Here is a 17,874-nt window from a genome sequence, read left to right as displayed (position 1 = left end):
GGCCACACAAAGACGGAGAAGCTTTTAAAGGGAGGGATGTCAGACACGACGCTGCGATACCAACACCAGTACTCAGACATCATTTGCCATGTGATCTCACAACAAGCCACACTTCACTCCCTGTGAATGCCCTCCCTGTCTGAGTGACCTGAGTGGCTGAAGTGTATCAAGAGGGGTTTATGTATTCTTCATAGGCTCAGGTGGAAGTGAGTGGCACTTTTCAAGCCTTTTGTGTTGACATTCACTGTCAATCAATGAGCAGTTTTCATCCCAGTTCACACACAATTTATATTTTTCTACTCTCTAATTAGATTAAAATGTCAACTATATGTATACATTTTATTTCATAATTAATGACGCATTGATTTCAACTTTGTAAGAAAATATATGCACACATTTTCAAGTCGTTTTACTACTCGCAAATCTATACTGTGCTAATTAAAACAGAGGAAAGAGTGTCAGCAAAAAATTGTTGTTTTTGCTTTTCTTAAATTCCACAATATAATGCTACTAATAAGTTAAATGTTTAGATGAAATCAACATTCTTTGTAGCTATAGTGCTGTTAAGGTGCAAACGTGCACATCATAGTCCATCTTTTAACCTGCACGTGTAACAGTGCCTCTGCACCAACACAGGTCCTTTTCCATTCTGTTAACACCGTGTGCTATTTTCAGTCTGAAAATGACATCGCCTCCCACACCCTCCTGTATTGTCCTTGAGCAAGACTCAGCCAGCTGAAATAAGGAATTTCCATTTGCAGACTGCAGTAGCAGCATCGCGTTAGAAGGCAAATGCGGCTGATCGAGAGCTGTGACGGCGAGCTGGACTCCTGAGGAACAAAGTGGAGCTTTAAATGAAGCTCCAACATTCTCACGCTTTTGTGCTTTTTAAACTCTCAAAGTCGGCTAAAATGCTGAAGCTGCACATAATATGTCAAGCATTGCTGTTTAGCATCACTGCTGCTCAAATATCATTAACACATTTTTTATTTATTTTCATGACTTACTTGTATTTGAAGTCAAACAACCGATTAAAGATAATTTAGGCAGACAACAGAGAAACATCTTCTCAGATGTGATGCACTGAGTTTATCTCAACATGAAACCAAACAAACGTGAGATCTCAGATATAGAAGCATGAATGAACTGCAATGAAGATCAATAAGTCTTAGACTGAGGAATGTTTAAAACTGTTTCTGATCTATAATTTAAAACTAAACTTTATGGAAAAGATCAATAGAGCTGAGTACATTTCATTGTTCAATGACTGTTTCATTCTCTACAGTTAAACCAAATCAAGAGCACACTTTAAAAATGTATTTATTAGTTTAAAAATATAAAATAAATAAAGGTCCTATATTATACTATTCTTAGCCTTTCAGATTAAACTATATCCATATATATGATTATATATTACCTTTGGCACACTAAAGAACACATTTTTCCTTTTCCTACCAGCAAATAAGACGCCTCGATCTCTGAGGCTCCGCCTTTCACTCCTTGTAGGTGACGCCCATTTCATGATGACAACCTAGAGCCGGCCTCGTCAGCGTGTCTGCGATTCACCCACGAAAACAAACAACATCCAAAAATGGATATTGCACATATAAAATTAAAGCACGCTGATCACCTCTAGCTCTGCAGAGAAAGTGTGTGTGTGTTAGCCTGGAGGCGGAGCTGGCAGCTCAGACTCTTCCTGGAAGGGGCTGTTCCTCCACGTTCATATGAACAAGGGGACCCAGTCATTCTTGGGGATTGGGAGCTCAGAGAGCAGGGTTTAAGAAGAATACTCAGAGATGTAAGATAATGGCACAATTTATATATATATATATATATATATATATATATATATATATATATATATATATATATTTGTCTTCTTGTCAGGTACTGCATAAATAAAAGTTAGCAACACTTAAAGTTTCAAGGTAACTGGATGGCTTAAAAATCAGAAATAGAAGTAGCCTAAAAATCCCCAAATTTAAGTTGGAATTAAAAAATTAAAAGTTTAGTTCAGACAGCCTTAAAACTTTTGAGTTTTTTTCTACTTTTTTTCTGCTGATGTTGAAGCACATAATGCATTTGTCTAAATGACATGTGACTCTAGAGAGGAAGATGTAAATTTATGTCTTAATTTTTCATAAATGCATTTCTAAACTGTTTCAATAATAACGAAACATGGCAAAGATTAAAATGATTTTGCTGCTATATACCTCAAGGTTGGATTGATAAAATATTCAAAACGCTTTTAAAGTCTGTCTGTGAGATTTTGACATTACAGCAGTTCAGTGAACCTACCCTCTCTTTGCTCAGCATGCAGACACAAAAACACTCGAGCAAATGCAAAGGTTAAAAGAAACATCAAGAGCCAACAAGTGACATGCGAATCAGCTGAAGGACAGAAACCTCAGCCTTCACATCGCCTGTGAAGAACTCATGTGGAGAAGCCCCAGAGGTTATAAGAAACATGGAAAACATGAACGCCTTGTAGCTAATCGATGCCAAACGTGTTTTTTTAATAGTTTAAGTTCAAAAGTGAAGCAGACATAGTGTGGTGTGAAGCTGTATTATTGTAGCCTGCCAAGAACATCAGCTTGATTTGGCTCCTGTTATACCTGTTTGCATAAAATGCACTTAACGTTCAATTAGTTGAGGCATTATGGGTAATTAAGACACCTGGAGTTAACTTGGAAGACAATAGTACACCTGTGCATTGATGCCTTCAAACACCTGCATACTTCCCCAATAGATTTTCTGAATACACTGCTTAAAATTCACGTAATATTTTTTATTCATTTGATTTTTCAAAACTAGTCTTTAAAATGATTTTTTTTTTCAAAAGTGGAGAACAATAAGAAATACAACAGAACATAAAACAAAACAAAAGAGGAGCAAACAAAGAGAATTTATGATCATCATTTATAGTTCATGGTCATTTTCCCTTACAGTCACTCCAATACAGGTCTCTGGAAAGCAGAAGTGACAGACAGAATGACAGAACAAACACACAACAGTTGAAATGGAGACTTATTTGGGCTCGTCTTCTCCTCCAGTCTTTGCATCAGCCCAAGCAGTCCGTTTTATACCGTTCAGAAACCCGTCAGGTAATCCTATCAGTGTCCTCATCCTTGCTTTCTTCATCTTCATTCTCACTTGTGGAAGTCAGGACTGAGGAGGAAGGCAGTGATTCCTTAAGGGAGACGCATTCATGGCACACCTCTTCTCCGGCGACCCGTGTGCAGTTTTCCTTAGAACGGATATGCTTTCTGGTCTATTTGGGATTTGTATAAAAAACTATAGGAACACATGTAAAAACGGGCATTTCAAATTAGTATCCAACTCAAGAAAAAGTATGTTCTCATAAAATCTTCTATGTCTAGCAACATTTATTAACACTTATACTGTCTTTTAGTCTTTTTAAAATTTTATTCAAAAATGGTTGAGGAGCAGTTATAGTTTGCATTGTCTATACAACAGGCTATAAAACACCACTTTTTCACAGTCCAGAAAGCACATATAGATGTGGTTGTACCGTTTATAAACATTTGTACCGTTAATAAGATAATTTTACGTGCATGGCTCCCAGGTGATCCCTTTCTCAGACAGGTTTCTGGGGAACCCTTGTCCTTTGAGGTCAAACGAACATGAAAACAAAAGCCCCTACGCTTTTTACTGGCACGACTGACACGTTTTAACTGCACTCTTTCATGAGAACAGCCATCTCATTGTCATCACTGCATTGCAGCGGCTCCACCAACCAGGGATGAGTCTTTGATCCCTGTTCTGCTTCTTCAGGGAGAACTTTGGCTGCATCCAGTGGAGATCTTTCATTTTTTTCTTTTTTGTTTTTTTGTTCTCCCTGGTTTAACCCTTACCTGGTGCTTGTGCTCTTCCTCCTGACTGACAGCAGATGCTCGGGGTATGCATGTATTTATTTACGCATTTTCTCCATAATCAACAGCACAAACACAGGCAATGTAAATGTGACGTCAACGTTGTAATGCTGCATCTCCATTTGCAAAGTGCATCTGTGCTCCTCTGTTTACTGGAGATGCCGAGGAGTTAGAACACATTTTCCTTGCCATGGAACAAGTCACGGATGGGTTAATAATGTTTGTCTGACATGTTAGATATGTATTTGGTCCATTTTTAAGTGTTTTCCAGAGCCATTTTCCATCAGTGTCTTTCTGGACAGTACATACTGAGTCATTCATTCTTACTTTACTTAGTAGAGCACTGTCTCGTAGGAAAAATGACTAAATAATGTTCATCTTTGTTTTTATACTGTACAGATGACAAGATTTGTCTTTTCGTCTGATGTTTTGTTTGATCTGGCAAAGACCAAAGCTCCAGCAATCACACGTAGTACTCCTTGTCCTTGTTCTTTTTGTTCTTGCTTGAGGTCTTTGCTGTGTTGACTGGTTTCTCTTTGACTACAGTGCCGTTAGATTGTGCTGAATTGCTGATGTAATTGCGACTTTCGTCCACGTGGTATGAACCCTCGTCTCTGTTCCGGTATTTGTACATAGCATAAAGGAGGATGAGAATGCACAGTGCAGCTGCTGCAACGATGCCAACAACCATCCCCGTGGTGCTGCTGGCCTCCCGGATGATCTCTGGGGGGTTGGGTCCAGCAAAAGTGGGATTGGCTGCAAGGAAAACAAAGATACGATTACCATAAATGCACTGAGCGCAGTATCTTATCATTGTGACAATAACCAGATTTATGGCTCTAAATGAATATATTTTCCAGCTGCATTTGTGGATCAAGATCCCATTATGATGAGTGGATCATATTTCAGGGATTTTGCTAACCTACAGTAGGAGTGGCTTTGCCATGAAATCGATCGGCATGGAGATGGGCGAAATGTAGACAACAAACCGCAATGTGCATCAATGATTCACAATGAAATCAAATATAATGAAAGAAAAAACTTCTCAGAAGAATATATATGGTCGGAATCTTTTTTTATTTAAGGCATGAGAGACTGTTTTTTTTTAATTTACACAGAACATTGTATTATTATTGCTAGCATTGATTGTTTCAATTGTCAAATATTTTTACTTTTTTACGTTTTGACACATCAAAATTGCCAATTTATTTGGAACATATTTATTTTTAAAACTAGAAGCAAATTAATAAAAAAAGTTCAAAAGACACTTTTGAACATCAGACTTCGTTTTTTAAATTATTATTATTTTAAAGACCCACTCCAATCATCTTTTGATCCATTGTAAAAGCGTTACCGATGGTCTTTTATTCATGATTATGCAGTTTTTAGTCAAGATCTAAGAAAAAAAATGTTATTTCCTAGGACAAAGTTTCCTTAGTACTTCCTTAGAAATCTGCTTCAGAGTTGTGGGTAGGATTGTTGCTGCAGAGCAACTACATCCCCTTTCCCATCACCCATAACTGAGAGCTATGTGTTTACACTCTCTCTCAGTAGCTTATATCCCCTCACAACCCCAACCTAACATTATCAGTGCAACAAAAACGATGACTAATATTGGAGCTATGCCGCCGTACAGTTTTAAACCTTTAAAAACATACATGGATCTATTTGTCTACAAGTGGATGCATCGGCATGGAGCTTAAGTACTACGTCACAATTTTTTGAAACGCTTGTAAGTTACATCAATTTAAAAAAAGACATACTCGAAAATTTAATTTTGAGCTTAAATGTCTTCATTTTCGTTCTCCATCATCAGACAAACGCCACAAGAACATGTTAAAAACACCATAAACACAATTTTCATCAGAGAAAACAGATGAGAGCTGAAGGCCTCGTGTTGGACAGTATTACTATTAAAATAGGGGGTCATAAATCTTCCGACAAATGAGGTGTACATTTGTGTACAACCTTTTTGCATTTGGGGCTAAATTTTATTTATGTCTGCTGAGATTTCTTGTTGGACAAAATGGAAAAGGGAAGAGAAATAGATCAATTTTTGCTTTATTATTACAATTTATAGAAGACTTTAGTCCTCTTTCAATTGAAAGGATATTGTTAAAAACAGAAGATTAAAACCTGTATAAGAATCAATGTAGAGCAGAAACATGTTTATTTACTAAGATGCATAGAAATATATACAGTAGATGAGGTGAGGTCGAGGAGAAGAGCAGAATGGCTAGTCATATTAAAGCTGTTGGTTGAGTGGTTAGTTTGCTTCCAGATCAGCCAGTCGTGGAAACTGAAGATCTCTTACAGACTAAAGAAGATGTAACGTAAATATGTAGGAACTATCCCTGATGATCTGTGATGAGGTGGGAAAGTCAAGACATGGAAGAGTGGGGAAGGAATGAATGAGTTGAGAGAGAGAGCAGGAGAGATTTGATTAATTCTAAAGCAAAGCTGACAGGAAGACTAATGTGTTAATGGCTCATAAAAAATGGTTGAGCGTTCACGGCTCATTATATATATATATATATATTTTACAGCACTAAAGTCATGAATGAGGAGGTCACATTTCTATCATACACTCTATGTCAAGGTTGCATGACTAAAGCAGTCGGAGGAGAAACCATGTAGAAGGAAATCATTCTTCATTTGACTCAGCACATTGTGCCAAAGGCTGCACCCACTTCTGTTTTCAGGATGCTGCCATTCAATCAAACGTATTTTGAAAACATGTCAGCCTCATATTATCATGCCGTCCTCCCGGCACGTCTGCTTGTGTTCTTGTAGCAGTCATCACTTCTGCTTAAGCTCCCTCCGTTGCATTATGTGAACTGGAAACACTCAGAACAGGTGGAAATGAAACTCCCGTAACACTGGCCCTTAGGAAAAACAAATCTGATGTGTTTACATTTAGGCTTAAATCAGAATTTGAGAGTTGAGCAGTGGCATTTTCTGTTAACAACAAAATAACCTGACATTTTTAAAGGATTGCTCTTTGTATTGCAGCAGGCGAAATAGTATAAAGAAATCTTGTGTTTGGAAATATTATTACCATTCCTCTCCTTGTAAAAACGATTCAATGACCCAGGATTGTGTTTGTAATGCAAATTGGTTTGAGTTAGCAGTGAAACGGCTTTCTAACAACCTTCCCAAAAAGTCAACTGGTGCTGCTTCAGAGTCAGGCTAATACATGTATCAAAAATTCAGTTTGTATCTTTTAAAGCTCTAATTAAATGGTTCAAAAACATGAACTACATTTTTTATGTTTTCTTTTTAATCTGATTTTGAATGAACTTTTATTTTGGAAAACTACTGGATTCTGCCCACCAAATCCAACTCATTGTTGACACATATTAATATTTGTAAATATAAATCTGCTATTTTTTTATTTTATTTTTTAAATATTATTTTCCCCTCCTTTAAAGCCGGATGAGGCTGAAGTTGGAGTCTGATGTTTTTAGCTTCCACTTTGACAGTTTTAGGTTTAATTGTTCCAACACAAAATCTAGAGAACAAATAAGTTGCAGAAATGTTAACAATACATTTTACCCTAAAAAAATTAAGGGAAGTTGAAGTTGAAAAAAAAGAAAATTAAGGATTTGTGGTCTGTTAACATATTGAAATTAAACTGATCCATGTCCTGAAAAAGGTTGGAGATCACTGCTCTAAATGATCAAAAACCTTCACAGCTGCTCCCAACACCAATCGACTAAACCTCCAGAACCCTTGAAATCTTGGTCTAATCCTGTTTGAACTTCTTCTAAAACTCAACTTTTCTGTCGATACTTGATTCTATTCAGTCAAAACTGCGATAAGTGCACAGATCAGAAATGGGTGACATAAATTGTAACTACAATATTTATTGGATAACAAAAAATAAAAAAAAAAATAAAAAAAATCAATACACAAGTTGTAAAAGTAAGTGTCTTTTCCATAATTCAGAGAATTTCTAAATTTAATGAAACTTTTGCTAATGACCCCCCCCCCCCTCCTCATGTCCCATTTTGCTGTTCCACTTCTATTTATAGGAATGCTGGGATTTTTGTAAAAATTAATTGCATTCTTTAACTTTCATATAAAGCCATGTTTTAAGGGGAAATTTGCTCTAAAAGCAATTTGAACAACACAATATCACAATGATGTCACTCCATTGATTTCTGAAGCTGTCAGGAATATTTCCATTAAAGTGAGAATGTTCTTAAGAAAGATTCCCGCGGTACAGAATTCCAAACGTACATGGAAAAAGAAACATTTTGCAGCATTTTTACATCCACTCATCGCTTATTTCCATATTTTCTGTAATTGATTAACCTCAGTATCAAGCCACTAACAGTATGAGTAAAGAAAAAGGCTCCTGATGTTGTAACTACAAGATTTTTTCTCTTTTATTCAAAGCAAATCTCTATTGTTTTCTAAGCTGAAAGTAAACAGAGTGATTATATAGAGTTACCATTAAACACTGTTGTACTTATGAACATCTACGCTAAATTAGCATGATTTTCACCCACATTGCACAAATTGTTTCTTTTCTAAGTGTTATCCAGCTTATAATGGAGAACTCTGTATTCTTCTTTCATATTAGACTAATTTCATTATGTTATCTTTTTTCTTGAGTGACAGTTTGTTTATCTTTGTGTTCAGCTGTACAACACTGGCTAATTACCCACAACATCAGTGCAGATATCTGTACGGGAAGCTCCTGCTCATGCCAGGCTAAAGGGCATTTAAAGTGCTAACTGTAAAGGGCAAAAGTCTTCAAAGCTGTCGGAGAGGGGATGCAGTTGCTCTTCATTGACATGTTTTCCACTACGGTTGAGACTGATCATCGGCCCAAGTATGCTGTCAGCACCAGCAGACATTCAAGGACAAGCGCAGAGTTCCACCAGGGGATTGAGTGTGACTGAGTGTTGCAACAGATTAGCTCTGCTTGTGACAAGCCCACTTATCCTTGCAGACAGGTGTGAAGAATGCCCTCGCCTCGTGGACGAAAGCTGCTGGTTGACATGGCTCATCCTCAGCAAGCCATTGTACAAGCATGTACAGTGAGTTATTTTCATATTACCAATCTATTCTTCTGGAGTCATAAAAAGTTGATGATGTATCCGATATAAGTCATGTCAAGTCCGTTTTTATTTATGGAGCTCCGTTCACACAAAAAGTCCCATTAAACTCTAGACTGAGGAAATGTGGAAATTAAAAAAATGTATGTAATGCAGTATAAATTACAAACTGAATGTTTAAAACAATTAAAATATAAAATTACAACTTAATAAATATTTAAAAATCTGTTGAAATTATAGAAATAGAAATGAAAATGGTTCCAAGAATCCACTGGAATTCAAATAACTGTGGAAACTGTTAAAGAGTTACATTAGTCCAAAGCTCCAGTGTTAAAGTGTTAAAAAACATCCCTCTCTGGCCTTCAGGCAGGTTGATCCATAAATGTGGACCAAGGTTCCAACAAGTTGCTTCCCCATCCGTTCTGGTGATAACTGATTGGACGGTTAACCAGCTGGGGCAAGAAGATCTCAGGATCCCTGAAGGTTCATATCTTACCAGAAGGTCAGAAAGATAAGCTTCAACAAAACACATGAGGCATTTTAGAACTATTTAAAGTGTCTTAAAATCAATACTGAAAAGGATTGAGAGCCAATAGAGTGATCTTAAAAAAAAAAAAAAAAAAAACAGAGTCTGCAGCTGTTTTAGCCGGCACCAATGTAGCTGAGTTCTGGAGCTATTGGAAGTTTTTAAATCTATTTTCTGGAAGACCAACTTTCTGATAAAAACTGCGTTTTTTTTTGAGTAATGTGTTTTATTTTAATATTTAAAATGTAACTCCTGCAATAAAAAGGTACCATAGTATATATATAGTGCAATTCAAAGGTAGAGTGATGCAGTGAAACCACCTTTACTCAACTATGTCTCAGCTAAAGATATTAAATTTCATACACTTAAATAGAATTATTATATAATAATATTCTTATGAAACATTTGAAACAAACTCACAGTGGCAGCCATCATTCCATGTCACCACCTTCACCTTCTAAGTGACGTAAGCAAAAAGAAATAAACCATTTGTAGCTGTCTCCTGCACTGAGGTTAGAAAGTTGGAAGAGTTCAGGAGTGAAGTAGCCTCAGCCCACAACATCCAGCAGGAACCACGTGACCAAAGTACCACAGAGCACTGTTCTTGCTTGTGTGATCTAACACCTCAGGCTGTGGGCTTTGTTATTTCCTTCTGCCTGGACCTGTTGATTGGCTCCCCACAGACTGCGATCACACGAAGACTTTAAACCCTCAATCAAGTGACCACAGTTTTTTTATTTATTTTTTTTATATTTTGTACCAGCAAAAGAAAAATGGCCTAAGTGTAGGCATGCCAGGTGATCGAATAAAAAAGCAGCTTTGACGACATTTAACTGTGAGATTCTGAAAATATTTGACACAAATACTTCACAATTAAGCTGAACTATTTTTTGTTAAAAAAACAAACATAACAAATGCAGTGCTATAAAATCAGCAACTCATTTCCAGAGATAAAAAAAAATGGACAACCGCTTCTTTGTGTGTCTGCTGGGAATAGGGTTAAAATCAGCTGTTTTGATGGTGTCCGAGTGAAAAAAATATAAAGATTTGTTTTAAAGTTTCTTTTTTTTGGTGCAGAGTCCCACTGCATCTGAGAATATCCATCAAGTACATATATTTTCTTCTTTACTTTTTTTTTTCTAGACTTTGTTTATCTGAGGTTGGATTGCATAAATTTGCGTCTTTCCACTTCCTTTCAAGCAACAAATCAAACTCTACTTGACTTTATCTAATATTCATTATATTACATAATTTTGACTTTTGTATGATTATAAAATATTACATTACCATAAAGAGGGGATCTACTTCTTTAATCTTTGCTAATTTTTCTTTATTTTCTAATCAGTGCGTTACTTGATAGCCTAATTGGGTTTCAAACATCTGTGATTTGTATTTTTTTTTATATTATTACATTAATTTTAATGCTCAAGATTAACTAATAAACTCAGGCACACAGACTGTTTTTACAAACACGTGAAAGCTATAATAGCTCCAAAAGGTGGACCCTCATCATATTGCACTCTATGGGTAAGGAATGGGATGGTACTTCTGTTTATGTGAGTCAAGGAAGGTGAGTGAATACTTTTGGTAATATAGTGAATATATGTGAGTTATTTAGAGTAGAGAAAGGCAAAAGTGCTGCTTTTAAGTTACTGTCACTTTTAAAAAATGCTGCTCAGATGTTGGAGTTGATAACCAAAATAATCTTTAGTTTCAACCTTGCACTGTCTTTAGACCGGGTGACATGGCTGTGTTTCCTCGAAAATAATAAGCATTCATTATGACTCATTAGCTTAGCAATATCTGTTAAATAGCCACCTGATGGGATCTTCCATAGTCCACTAAATCCCCCGATGCTCCTCATGATGCAGCCCATTTGTTACCCATGAGCCCGAGAGGCGCACCCTGCTCCGCTCCCTCAAGCCGAGCTCAGGCAAAGTGCTCCGTCTGACACGAGGCCTTCACGGATGCTCATATGGATGTCAGGAAAATTGCATCTGCCTGTCTGTTCATTAGCACTCCATCAACTTGGAATGAAAGCACATAAACTCAGAAAGAAATAGCGCCTGAAACAAGTGTTTAAAATGATGGCTGCTCTCATACGCTTTACTCGAGCGTACCCAAGGGTAAAATTAGACATGGGGAAAATGACCTTAAAGTACTGCCTGGCTTCAAGGCAGCATAGCAGGGGTGCACCAGTAAAACGGTGGGGGTAAACTCGTGGAGGGAGGGGGGTGTAACTTTGAAGGATTTCCGATGTGTAAAAGCTGCCAAAATAAGTTTTTCCTCCTCGTCTCATTCCATAGCGGGACTTAAATTACAGTATCACATCTAGGCCATCATAGTGTCCTTGCTGTTTTATTTACAAGGACAGCAGTTAATGTTTCAGTCATTCAGTCGTAAATCATTTGCTTTTAGCGGAGGTTGTTGAAGAAGAGATGCAGAATGGAAAATTATAAACAAAGCAGAAAAGATGATACTATGTGTGACCTTCATGCACAAATGTTAGTGTAACACAACAGTAACATTGACCAAACTAAAGGGCCAATGAACAAGTCAAAGATGTGGCTGCTGACATCGCTTTGGCTCCAGCTGTCTTTCTGCTGAATGGTTTATTTGATAGTATCTTGCTCTCTGGATCCTTTGGTATAAATACATCAGCTCGCCAGGCAAAGATATTAAGAAACATGTCATTTAAAAGCCTCACATGGTTCTTGCCTGACTTGTTTTTTTGCCACTCGAGAAAAAGAAATGGGATCTGAGATTCCACCCTGTCATGCGGGATTTAAATAAATCATTCTCTTCAAAGACTTCTTTTTTTTCTCATTTGTCTCCACTGAGAGGGTTCATTTGTTTGGTAATTTGTAACAGGGCGAGATGCATGATAGGGGCCATGGATAAAGGAAGTGACTGAGCAGAGGGGGGGCAGGCAGATGTCTGGACCGCGGGTTGCTTCAGGTTTGTGTGACGCTTGTTCAGAGGTAATGAAGCAACCGGGCTTACTCAGAAAGTAATGAATGGACAGATCGGGTTTGATCTTTCATTATGGATGTACCACCAGCTCAAAATTGACATTTTTAGAGAAAAGGGATGCTTTTGGAAAAAAAAAAAAAAAAGATTACTGTGGCAACGTTGAGTTTGTGTTTCAGTTTGTTACATCAAACCTGGTTATTAGATAAACATGAGTGGTGCATCGAGCATATACAAGAGCTTAAGGCCAGTGGCTGTGGGTTGCTTCCACATCAGCCAGGCTTAGATGGTGTGCTCAGACACATTACTGCTATTCATCCAGATTAGTGTTATACCATCTTTACGTTTCACATATCCAGCCATAATCATAAGCTGTCAGAGCTGTCATATAGAAGGGGATCAGTCTAGAGGCCGGTCAGTATATCAGCTACAGCGGAGCCCAAACATCTATTTAATCCCTCCTCCCTCTTTAATTATCTAAGTGTCCTCGAGAAGTGATGCAAACCATCCTGTACTTGAGACATATTGGCAGCACGCCTCATTGTAGCAAGCTTTTGTGAGTCTCAAGTGTCTGCGCTCATGCCGACGATGAGCCAAGAGCTGAGCGAGCACGAAATGGAGGGAGTACCTTTAAAAAGGTGTTTGATTTAGCCCACTAAAAGGTATTGTGCAGTTTAAGCCTTTGCCCAGAGGGATTTCCTCTAAAGAAGGCAAGATTAAAGAATGTGACTTAAGGACCAGACCTTTCAAGTCCAGACTTTTTCGCTTGATTAAATTCCTTAGGTACCTGGTACACAATCTTTGGAGAAGAGATTGCAACATATATTTCATTATTTATGGTAATGTGAGTCAGGAATAAACGAGTGCTAAGTGTTTAGGTTTTAGTCACAACTGTCCATATGGGTGGATGGAGGTTGTCTGAGGGAAAAAAATCGGCAAACCGGTACGGGATCATAGGTGGCGTACAGCAGTGGTCCCCAACCACTGGGCCCCAACCACCAGTCCGTGGACCCCTTGCCAACGGGAAGAACAAATAAATTATAACAGTTTTTTTCTTTTATTTTGAAATCGACCGGATTTTCTCGATTAGCTTAAGCGCTAAAAGCAGTCTGGTGGCGTGTAACACAAGAAAAGTTGCATGTGGAACCTTTCTTTGCAAATGGAAAAGAACAGGTGATTCCCACACCCCGTGCCTGTTTGCATAGAGATGTGACTTTCATGAAGGAATCTAATCTTTTGAACGATCATAGAAATGCTCAAACAAGCGTATCCATCAAATGCTCATTTCAGAGACGTTGTGGATTCATGCAAATACTTCCGGAGAGTTTTGTGGTGTGTGCAAGTAAGCGCGTGCAGGGGGAGGGGCTATCAGTCATAGTCACGAGTTTTGAGTTCTTCCGTTTTTTTGTAAAGCACGTTAAAATGTTTCACTTGAAGCTTTTGCTTGGAGCTTCAAAGCAGTCTGATTTGTTTCCTCTTGAGCATCAATAATTGATTTGTTGGTTACATTTTGTTCATGTATATATGTTTTTTTTTTTTTTAAATGAGATGATCTTGTGATAGTAAAATAAACTAGTTTTTAACCACTCTGCAACACATTTTTCATCAGGCATTTTCATACCAGGTGATTTCCCGGTTAGGAACACACTGGGGTGGGGTAAGCATTGTGCGGGTCACTGTCTTTCCCCACTTTGACACTTTGACGTGCACTCTGGGATTTGGTGATGAGCCAGCAACGTCCGTTTGAAAGACAACCACTCCACTTCCTGAGCTGCAGCTGCTCACTGGGCTGCTTTACTTTACTTGGTTAAGCAAAGTCTTTCATGCCCTACTTAGGACTCATAAACAGACACATTGTGTTAGCATCAATGTCACCACACCAAAAAGATGAGTGGTAGAAAAAAAAAAAAAGAATAAATGAAAAATATAAAGTGTGGTGGGATCAGTAAAGAGAAAGACTGACAGTAAGTGTGAAATCCTGTTTTCTCTCAGAACACTCTTCGTTAAAATAAGACTTGGAGAGCTTAATCCTCTGAGAAGAAGTGCAGGAAAAACCAAAATAGAACAATTTCCTAAAAACGAAGTCAAATTTGAACACAAACAAAAGAAACGTGTGATGCTCTGCTGTGATGAGTTCCTATGATCATGCTGAGCGTATATCTTGTTTAAACAGCTTTTATTGAATTAATTCACCTCATCTGACAGCATGAGTAAGCACGTAAAGTACACGCCATGCTCAAAAATAAAACGGTTAGGTTCAAGTTCCAGCTGGGTATCATTAAATAACCTATTAAATTTGGGCAATGACCTCTTAAGTTTATATATATTGCTTTTAATGTTTCATTAATTCAACTATAACTTTTATAACAATGGTTTACTTAATCATTTTGTCCTCTTGGCTGGGTTCATTCCAGTCATTGCCACAGGATTAAATTGAATATTTGCCGTATTGCTATTTGATTTACTGGTTTATTCAGTGTTTTGTTTCCACCGCCATAAATTAAATCTATTAAAAAAAATGTCAAACACATTAGTAGCTCTTAATGTCACAAAAGAATGCTTAAGGATAGAAAATGATGAGAGAGCAGAGGGAGAGGAGGAAACTGGAGATGATTAACCTTAACCTGCCTTTGAGCAATTCACACAACAGGGTGAGTGAACCTGAGATGAAGGCATTAGAAAGTAATGTATGAAAACCTTTACTTACAGTCTAGGTAAAACTGTTAGTATGTGACTTGAAGAATCTTTAATGCTTTGAAAAACTGATCGTCTCCACACCAGTGGGGAGCCGTCATGGCCTGCAAAGCCGTTTAAGAAGGCCTAAACTTATTTGGAATAATATATTGAAATTTTATTTTTCTGAAAAATATGTTATAAAAGTAAATTATTGATAAAACTTTTTCTTTTCATGAAATCCACTTGTTTCAGCTGCTGAAAGTGACATACATTGCAGTTACAATGAATAAATGACAATCGCTTAAGAAAAAGTGGAGGCACATAGAGGAAAAAGTATCAAACTGATGCATGCTGAGCTATATAAGATGACAGGGTTCTACCTCTTGAAATTCAGTGTAAAAAAAGTACAAAAATACAAGAGAGGTAATGGTTTGACAGTCATAGGATCAGAGCAGAAACATTAGGCGTCCTGTCAGGAGGATCCAGAATGTTCCACTGCTTCACTATGAAGTAGTTGTGACACTATATCAAAATTCCATCGTAGCAAAGGTTGTTTTTGTGACAGAATAATGTTATAGAGAAACCTTTAAAATGTGTTTAAGAAAGTCAGTATTTTTGTTCTGTTTAGTCTCATTTTATGCATTTTGGGGGCACGATGCTAATAGGATTTAAAAGTGGGTTTCTCAGTCAACTAAATTCTGCTCACTGGAATATTTAAAGCACAGTTTAAATGCTGACTGGCTGCTCAGGTTGTGTTTAACGTCTTTACACTGGAGCTTTAGCTCCAGTCATTACATTCTTTCCACTACTGTAACTCTTCATCCATGTATGCAAGTAACATAATTCCAGCAGATTTGGAAAGCGGTTTTGTGTTGAATCAGCTGATTCAGGTTGATAGTGTGAACAGTACGAGTTACAGTGTGTCAAAGAGCGTGTTTTTAGGTGTTGCAACATTTCTGACATATTTTTCCTGGTAAGCTTTAATCACTTTATTTTTCCCAGAAACACACAATAAAATAAAATGAAATATTTTAATTAGAATTTTTTTTTACCTAATGTTTTTCTTAAAAAAGTCTCATTATTCTAACATTTTGGTTTAACAGGATTACAAAGTCATCCTCAGTGTGAGGCTGTTAAAAGCTTGTTAAGAGACTAATAAATGTAGACACTTCAAGATCTTTATGATGCCATGCATTTATGCCACTATTTTACCTTGTTGTAAGGCCACAATCCCTCTCCCCCATGCACACACACATTCACACTGATGGGGGCTCCACTGGCTAGCCCTGGCCCCAACCTGAAATCATCAGGAGTAATGTAGGGTTCAATGTCACTTCAACACATGGCGAGGTGGGAACTAAACCTGCGATCCCTCAATCAGAGGTCGATCACTCTACATCTACACTATGGCAGACAAAAGTACAAAAATTTGGTTATTCATTTGTTAATTTTGCAAGCTTAAAAATAAATATATGTTAAGAAGTTAGAACTTAACTGTTTTAAAGTAAAATAAAAAAAAATAAAAAAACTGAAAGGACACATCTAAATCAAACTTTAGAGGTCAAGATTGACTGTGAAAATAAAAAAAAGGGGAATATCACCTTTTTTAAATATATAAAACTGATTGAGATTCACCAGGGATCCATTTCATCAAATATGTTGAGTTCAGCTTGACTTGTATAGAGAGCTACATCAATGGTAAGATGATGTAAAACAAGGCCAGTTCCAGGTTGGAACCACGTAACCTTGGAAATGGATCAGCATGCAGAAGTGGCCGCATCAACAACCTGCATGACGCTAATACAATGAAGCAGCTAAGTAAGAGACATCCGTTCATCCTGACCTCATGGAGCTCGGCAGCACCCTCTTCCATTAACATCTACCATGAAAGCTGAGGTTAGTGCTGGAAAATTGGTGCCGGTCATGATCTGGGCCTGCTTCCTCACACCCAGATCTAAATTTATATTTTTTTCAAGTAAATGTTTGTGAGCTATTTAAAAAAAAAGAATCAATAAATTTGTTGCCGTTCTTTCAGTATACAAAACCACAAAACATGCGTTCTGCCTATGTTTATCCCTTTTCTAGAACTTAGTATCTAGTAGAAACTAAAGTTATCTTACATTCAAGTTGAGCATTTTTTCCTTTTACTAGTTTACCACATAATACAGTCATTTTGGTCTGTTTCCATCCTGGATGGATGGATGAAATTTAGCTGTCAAGACTCGGGTACCAATATTTAGAACACTCCTAAACCATCTCACCAATACAAATCAGATGTTTTGCAGCATTGTGAAGCTGTGTATTCCACCGTGGTTTCCTGAACTGGAGGAGAGGATTCAATTTGGCACAGCGATCTAATCTGAGTCCTGAAGGACGATAAGCTCTGCCGGTGCAGCTGGTTCTCAATGCTTTCCGGAAGTAAGGGTAATAAAGCTTGGCAATAAGTAAGTTTACCAATTCATGTCTTACAGTGGCTGATAGGAGACGCCAGGGGGCACGACTCCAATGAGAAACCGGATGATCTGGAGCTGGCCTTGGATCACAGATCACTAACAACAGTCTGTTTCAGAGCTCAGCTCTTCAGATATTGTATACATAAACACGTGTCAACAGCAGGATGAGAATGAAGAGTGCAAGGTTAATTTGGGCAGTAGGTGTCAAGAATGGGCTCCTCAGGCCTCTGGAAAATGAATGCATTGCTCCAAAGAAAAGGTGTTGGCTCACCGGTGATAGAAGTGAGCAG

At 37.6% G+C, this 17,874-nt stretch overlaps 1 protein-coding gene across 30 annotated transcripts in view; it reads right to left on the bottom strand.

The window, feature by feature from the left end:
- Window positions 1-2,886: 2,886 nt before the first annotated feature.
- Window positions 2,887-17,874, bottom strand: part of LOC112161706 (neurexin-1a) — a 247,571-nt gene continuing 232,583 nt past the window's right edge. For 26 of the 30 annotated variants that reach the window (XM_024297057.2, XM_024297053.2, XM_024297081.2 and 23 more), the window contains one exon: window positions 2,887-4,649. In XM_024297057.2, coding sequence (XP_024152825.1) covers window positions 4,357-4,649 — 293 coding nt within the window. In that variant the 3' untranslated portion in view covers window positions 2,887-4,356. The remainder of the gene's footprint in view (window positions 4,650-17,874) is intronic. The other 4 variants (XM_024297065.2, XM_024297074.2, XM_024297069.2 and 1 more) reach the window with 1 other exon arrangement.

This window comes from Oryzias melastigma, linkage group LG15 (assembly GCF_002922805.2).
Source record: "Oryzias melastigma strain HK-1 linkage group LG15, ASM292280v2, whole genome shotgun sequence".
Lineage (NCBI taxonomy): Eukaryota > Metazoa > Chordata > Actinopteri > Beloniformes > Adrianichthyidae > Oryzias > Oryzias melastigma.
This window is presented reverse-complemented; position numbering and strand designations above follow the sequence as displayed.